We start from the raw sequence: 6892 nt of genomic DNA on the forward strand, positions 1-6892 counted from the left end.
GAGGGGGGCCGGAAGGAAAGGCCCGGCCTCAGTGTCTGTAAAAGGTAGACAGCCTTATCTTCAGGCGAATTCCAGGGGTCGGTGCGGAGCCGCCGCCCCATCCCGCTCCAACTTTCACTTTCCCCCCTCAGTGACGCGGGAGGGCCGGGCCCGGCCCGAATCCTCAGCCTCCGGCCCCCTCCCTATAAGTGCGCGTCGCTCTAGCTCCTCCTCTCGGTGGTTGGGGCGTGGGCCGGAAGTGACGTACGCGGGCAGCCTCGGCGGGCGGGCGGCCAGCTGAGGGAAGCCGGAAGTGGACGGGGTGCGACTTCCGCTTCCGGCCGTCCTCTTCCCGGCCGCTTCCCCTGCGCTCAGCGGCGGCCCCCCGCCCCCTCCCGGGAGCAGGAACCCGAGGATCCCGGGGTGAGCGGGCGAGGAGGGCAGGGCCGGGGCTCCCCTTCCCCAGGTTTCTTAGGGCTCCCCCTGGATCTTCCGTGTCCCTGCCTCCCTAGGTCTCTCCCACGTCTCTGTCTCCCCTGTCTCTCCCTTGTCTCTGTCTCCTCTGTCTCTCCCCCATCTCTCCCTTGTCCCTGTCTCCCCCCGTCTCTGTCTCTCTCCTTTGTCTCTGTCTCCTCTGTGTCTCCCTATTTCTGGCTCCCCTGTCTCTTTATCTCTGTCTCTCCCCCGTCTCTCCCCTGTTTCTCTCTTGTCTTTGTTTTGTCTCTCCCCTGTCTCTCCCTTGTCTCTGTCTCCTCTGTCTCTCCCCCGTCTCTCCCTGTCTCTGTCTCTCCCTTGTCTCTGTCTCCCCCCTGTCTTTCCCTTGTCTTTGTCTCCTCTGTCTCTCCTTCTCTCTGTCTCCTCTGTCTCTCCCCCGTCTCTCCCTGTCTCTGTCTCTCCCTTGTCTCTGTCTCCCCCCTGTCTCTCCCTTGTCTTTGTCTCCCCTGTCTCTCCTTCTCTCTGTCTCCTCTGTCTCTCCCCCGTCTCTCCCTGTCTCTGTCTCCCCCCTGTCTCTGTCTCCCCCCTCTCTGTCTCTCTCCCGTCTTTGTCTCCCCTGTCTCTCCTCTCTGTCTCCTCTGTCTCTCCCCCGTCTTTCCCTGTCTCTGTCTCTCCCTTGTCTCTGTCTCCCCCCTCTCTGTCTCTCTCCCCTGTCTCTCCCCTGTTTCTCTCTTGTCTTTGTCTTTGTCTCCACACTGTCTCTCTCCTTGTCTCTGTCTCTTCCCTGTCTCGATCCCCTCCCCCACCCTGGGCCCTCCCTCCCTCAGTTTCCTCCTCTGCTCCGTCCCTCCTCTAGTCACCTTATCTTGTCCTTGCTCCGGCCCTGGGCCGCGCTCATGCCCCCTGACCTCTCTGCCCTCCCTCCGTCCTGGGGCAGAGCTGGACGTCAGGGTGGCTCTTACAGTCCCTGGGGAGTGGCCGGGGCTGCTTGCAGAGGGGTGCCCCTGAGACCCTGGCGTGGGGTGGCTCTTGTGCTAGGAGTGGGACAGACACCTTGGAAACACCATTGGGGTGGTGCCTGGTTTGCCCATAGGCGGGGCTCGTGGGCCTCTGTTTGTGGACTGGGGGGGGCCCATCCTTCTCTGTCTTTGGTCATTTTAGTCAGTGAAGACTCGTGTGACCTGCTGTGTGCCAGGGACTCAGCTAGGCCAGACGCGGCCCTGCCACCCGGGAGCTGGCGTGGGTGTGAAACGTCCACGGGCCACCGGTTGGGCAGTGGGTGGCACGTCCGCGCCCTCAGCGCTCCTCTTGGCATCTGCCCCCCCAGATGCGGTGACCGGCTCCCCCGAGTTGGACGTGCCCCCCTTCCCTGGCCCCCCGTGGCCCCGGGGGGCCCGGACCAGCCGCCATCATGTCGACCTCCTCGCTGCGCCGACAGATGAAGAACATTGTCCACAACTACTCAGAGGCGGAGATCAAGGTGCGCGAGGCCACCAGCAACGACCCCTGGGGGCCCTCGAGCTCCCTCATGTCGGAGATCGCCGACCTCACCTACAACGTGGTCGCCTTCTCCGAGATCATGAGCATGATCTGGAAGCGTCTCAACGACCACGGCAAGAACTGGAGGCACGTCTACAAGGTCAGAGACCTTCCTCGGGGGTGAGGGCAAGGCCTGGGGACCCACAGGGGACTCACCTGTCCCGCTTTTAGGCCATGACGCTCATGGAGTACTTGATCAAGACCGGCTCGGAACGCGTGTCCCAGCAATGCAAGGAAAACATGTACGCGGTGCAGACCCTGAAGGACTTCCAGTACGTAGACAGGGACGGCAAGGACCAGGGCGTCAATGTGCGCGAGAAGGCCAAGCAGCTGGTGGCCCTGCTGAGGGACGAGGACCGCCTGCGGGAGGAGCGGGCCCACGCCCTCAAGACCAAGGAGAAGCTGGCCCAGACAGCCACAGGTGAGAACCCGGCTCCCCGCGCTGGGCGCTGGGTCCCTCCTCCCGTGTGGAGTTCCTGGGACCCATCTCGGCTGTGACCGCTGAGGGCTTTGGGAGGGTCTGTGGAAGACAGTGATGATCCCCAGCTGAGGGCAGCTCCCCTGCCCTCCCGCTGCCCACTATCTCCTTATCAGCCGCAGACCGAAGCCGCCCTGGGCGGGGCTCCGAGCAGGGCCCCCTGGTCTCTGAGCTTTTGTCCTCTCCCCTCCTCCCAAGACACCTATGCTCTGTCCCTGTCTCTCTTTGTGTGAGGGTGTGTTTGTCTCCTCTCTCTCTCTCTCTCTCTCTCTCCCTCCCTCTCTCCTTTTTTTTCTTTTCTATATCTCTGTCTCTCTCCTCCTCCTTCTCTCTCCTCTCTTTGTCTTTGTTTCTCCTCTGTCTTTCCTCTCTCTCTCTTTCTCTCTCTCCCTCCTCTTTCCTCCCTCGTGTGTCTTTCTTCTTTCTCTGTCTCCCTCCTGACTCACTTTCGGTCGTTTTTCAAGCCCCTACTGTGCACCAGGGCCTGCACGTGCTCAGCGCTCGGGCTCCAAAGGAAGAGCAGGCCGTGCCTCCCTCTCAGTGGGCCCCAGGAGCATGTGGTCCTAGGGAGAGGGAGGGGCTCAGCCCCTGCATGAGGATGGGCCGGGCTCCTCTGCCGGGCACAGGTGACGAGGACGAGAGCTATGATAGAGGAGGGGACGACGAGGTGGACGGCTGGTGAGGGCGTGGGGCGCGGAGAAAGCCTGGCACACCCCGGCTCTGGTCTGTCCCCGCCCCCTCTGGGGTTTGGGGCCGTGCAGAGGCAGAGGTGGGGTCCCTGCGGCTGGGCCTTGCTCCCCCTTTCTCATGGCTGTTTTCTCAGCCTCCTCAGCAGCGGTGGGCTCCGGGGCTCCCCCCGAGGCAGAGCAGGCCTGGCCCCAGAGCAGCGGGGAGGAAGAACTGCAGCTGCAGCTGGCCCTGGCCATGAGCAAGGAGGAGGCCGACCAGGTACGGGGTGGGGGCCTGCGGGGGGGGGGGGGGGGCAGCGGCGCTCTGGGGCTTGGCCACATCTCGTCTCCATCTCGCCCCCCTCCCTCTCGCCGTCTCCGGCTCTCCCTGGCTCTGCAGCTCTTCCTCGGCCCGGCCCCCCCTCACGTTCTCTCTCCCCACCCTGCCAGCCCCCACCCTGTGGCCCCGAGGATGACGTCCAGCTCCAGCTGGCCCTTAGTTTGAGCCGGGAGGAGCATGACAAGGTCAGAGCCACGCCCTCCCCCACCCCACCACCCCCGTCCCGTTCCCAGGTCTGAGCCCCCCACCCCCTGGGCTGCAGGCATGTGGCTCCCCATGCTCCCCCCATTCCACCCCCTCTCATGTGTGTTTGCTGGTCACCTTCATGGGAAGAGGGTTCTTGGGAGGTCAGGAGGCAGGCGTCTGCTTGGGGGCCGGTGAGGAGCCCCTAACCTGCCCTCTGCCTTCCCCCGCCCCACACCCATCCCCCAGGAGGAACGGATTCGTCGGGGCGACGACCTCAGGCTGCAGATGGCGATTGAAGAGAGCAAGAGAGAGACTGGGGGCAAGGAGGAGGTGAGGGGGCTGGGGAGGGAAGGGCTCTCACTGGTCCTGGGCCCTCCCCAACGACCCCCCAATTCTCTCACCTTTCATCTCTTCTCTTTCTCTAGTCATCTCTCATGGATCTGGCTGATGTCTTCACCGCCCCTGCCCCGCCTCCCTCCTCTGATCCCTGGGGCGGTCCTGTCCCCACAGCTGTTCCACCCTCTGACCCCTGGGGGGGGCCCCCAGGACCCCCTGTCCCTTCCTCAGCTGACCCCTGGGGGGGTCCAGCTCCCACCCCTGCCTCTGGGGACCCCTGGAGACCTGCCCCACCCCCTGGCCCTGCAGCTGATCCCTGGGGGGGGGGCCCTGCTCCCCCTGCTGGAGAGGGGGGTACCCCAGACCCCTGGGGGGGAGCTGATGGTAAGTACTGACTCTCACAGCTACACTCTCATTTTGAGGAGGGAGCTTGGGGGGCAGGGCCTGGTCTAGTAGGTCCTCCATTCCCTCGCCTCCCTTTGTTGCTTCCTTGTACACCCCCGATCTTGTCTTCAGGCCCAGGTGGGCCCCCAGTCAGCGGCCCGACTACCTCTGCTGACCCTTGGGCACCGGCGCCGGCCTTCTCTGACCCCTGGGGAGGCTCCCCAGCGAAGCCCAGCACCAACGGCACCCCAGGTATCTGGTTTGGCCTCCTGCGTCACTGCAGGGGGGGTGGGGGTGGGGCCTGGGCCAGTCCAGGGCCCCCGAGGGTCAGGCCTGTGAGATGGAGGCCCCAGAGCTTGCTCTGTCCCCACAGTGACTGGGGGCTTTGATGCAGAGCCCGACGAATTTTCTGACTTTGACCGCCTTCGCACAACACTGCCCACGTCAGGCAGCAGCACCGGTGAGTCCTGCCCCGAGCCCCCCCATGGCAGCAGGGACTCTTAAAGGTGCCCGGGGGTCCCGGCCTGGCCTGTAAGCTCAGCTTGCTCACCTGCAAGCCGGGCAGGCGTACGGGGTCATCGGTCTCCTTGGCCTCGGGGGTGGGTGGGGACCACGGCTCCTGAACCCCCTTCTCCCGGGTCCCTCCCCAGGGGAGCTGGAGCTTCTGGCCGGGGAGGTCCCCGCACGGAGCCCTGGGGCGTTCGACCTCAGTGGGGTGGGGGGCTCCCTGGCAGAGGCCGTGGGGAGCCCGCCCCCGACGGTGCCGCCGGCCCCCACGCCCCCAACGCGGAAGACACCCGAGTCTTTCCTGGGGCCCAATGCTGCGCTGGTGGACCTGGACTCTTTGGTGACTCGGCCGGGGCCCGCCCCCCCAGGACCCAAGGCCTCCAACCCCTTCCTGCCAACTGGTGAGTGAGCAGCCGGCCTCCGGCTCCCTCCTGTCCCCCACCTGCGAGCCTTCAGCCTCCCCGTCTGTCCGCGTTCCCTGGCGTTCGCACCTTGCAGCGGCTGGAGGCTCCCTGGCCCGTCTCTTCCCCTTTCTTCATCCTCCCCCGGAGCCTCCCGCTAATGCCCCCTCTGACCCTGTCCCCCCGCTTGGGGTTCTTCCCTAATCCCTCTGCCCTGCTGTGTCTCTCGACCTCCTCAGGAGCCCCTGGCACAACCGCTGGCCCGTCCCTCACCAACCCTTTCCAGCCTCCACCTCCAGCCACGCTCACTTTGAACCAGCTACGTCTCAGCCCTGTGCCCCCCGGCCCTGGGGCCCCACCGGCCTTCATCTCGCCCCTGGGTGGGGGGCCTGGCCTGCCTCCCATGATGCCCCCAGGACCCCCACCCCCTAACACTAACCCCTTCCTCCTATAACCTGGCGGGGGGGGAGGGGGACGCCCACCTCTTCTCACCCACCAGGAGCTCAGTATTGTGAGTGCATGTGAAAAGGGGGGACTCTTCTTCCCCCTCCCCCCCAGACTCAGCCCCAACCTGACCCACTCACACTACACCCTCTCCCCAGCCCCCTCCTAAAGCTGGAAATGGGAGGGGGGCTCGGCAGTCAGGGGGACCCCTCGATCCGGAGGCATTAGATGGGGCTGGGGCACCTGGGCACCACCTCTCTGAATTCCCCCAGCCTTGACTCTTCTCTCCTCCTGCCCCTCCCTCCCCTCCAATCAGTGTTCGAGCCCTGATCTCCCCTTCCCCCTACAGTGACTGTCCCTGGTGATCACTTCTAACTTCGGTAATAAATGACATTTCTGACGGGCACAGGCCCCTGGCAACCCCTCTGTTCTTGGCCATTCTCTGTGGGGGAGCCCAGCCCCTTCCTCATGCGTTCATTTACCCACCGGGCATCAGGAGTCTGGGTCCCGCCCCGGCGTGGGCATGCCTGCTCCAGTGCCTCTCCCCTGTGGGCCAGGCAGCCGGACTTTGGAATCTGAGGATGGAGTTCAAAAGGCACTTCTGTGGCCCTGGACCCTCCTCTCACCGATCCCTCAGCCGGGCGTTGGGCCCTGTTCTGGGGCCTGGAGACACTCTCATTTGGTGCCTGCTCCTTCCTTTCCCCAGACCAGTTCTCTGGCCTGCCTGGGGCAAACCTGGGTGCCCCTCAGGGAAGGGGAGAGCAGCCCCTGCCCTGGTCCTCTGTGGCCCATGGCCATGTCTGGATCCGGTTCTGGGACAGTGACATGGGTCAAGAGGGATCACGGGAACCTCAGGGGATGGTGTTGGGGGAGGCTCCCGCCTCCTGGCATCAGGGCTGGAGGGGATGGCAGAGTGGGGGCCCCAGACTTGGTCTTGCAGGTAGGAAGGAGCCCCCTCAGTGTTCAGGGCCTCCCACTTTGGGCTCTGAGTGGAGAGCAGGAGGGGTCACCTGGGGGGATGGGCGGACACATAGACAAGGAAGGGAAGGACCTGAGGAGAAAAGAGCCCCCCGGGGAGATGCCAGGATGGAACTTTGCCCAAGCCCGGCCTCTGCAGCTTCCTGGATGGCATGGCAGGGGATGGGCATCCCTGGCCTGGCTTCTCACTGTGCCCCAGTCCTGTCTGCTCAGACTG

General features: G+C 64.9%; 1 protein-coding gene across 3 annotated transcripts; it reads left to right on the top strand.

Moving 5' to 3' along the window:
- Positions 1-247: 247 nt before the first annotated feature.
- EPN1 (epsin 1) lies at positions 248-6119 on the top strand. 3 transcript variants are annotated; one of them, XM_043994632.1, is made up of 11 exons: positions 248-402; positions 1742-2053; positions 2125-2374; positions 3255-3379; positions 3550-3624; positions 3872-3955; positions 4051-4345; positions 4478-4597; positions 4719-4805; positions 4996-5253; positions 5493-6119. In XM_043994632.1, the coding sequence occupies exons 2-11, from the start codon at positions 1826-1828 to the stop codon at positions 5705-5707; spliced, it is 1737 nt and encodes a 578-aa protein (XP_043850567.1). In that variant the 5' UTR covers positions 248-402; positions 1742-1825; the 3' UTR covers positions 5708-6119. The 3 variants fall into 3 exon arrangements, with proteins under 3 accessions (XP_043850567.1, XP_043850569.1, XP_043850568.1); XM_043994634.1 differs by lacking the exon at positions 3550-3624; XM_043994633.1 differs by lacking the exon at positions 248-402 and having other exon boundaries at positions 1674-2053.
- Positions 6120-6892: the final 773 nt, after the last annotated feature.

Source organism: Dromiciops gliroides, chromosome 3 (genome assembly GCF_019393635.1).
Source record: "Dromiciops gliroides isolate mDroGli1 chromosome 3, mDroGli1.pri, whole genome shotgun sequence".
Taxonomy (NCBI): domain Eukaryota; kingdom Metazoa; phylum Chordata; class Mammalia; order Microbiotheria; family Microbiotheriidae; genus Dromiciops; species Dromiciops gliroides.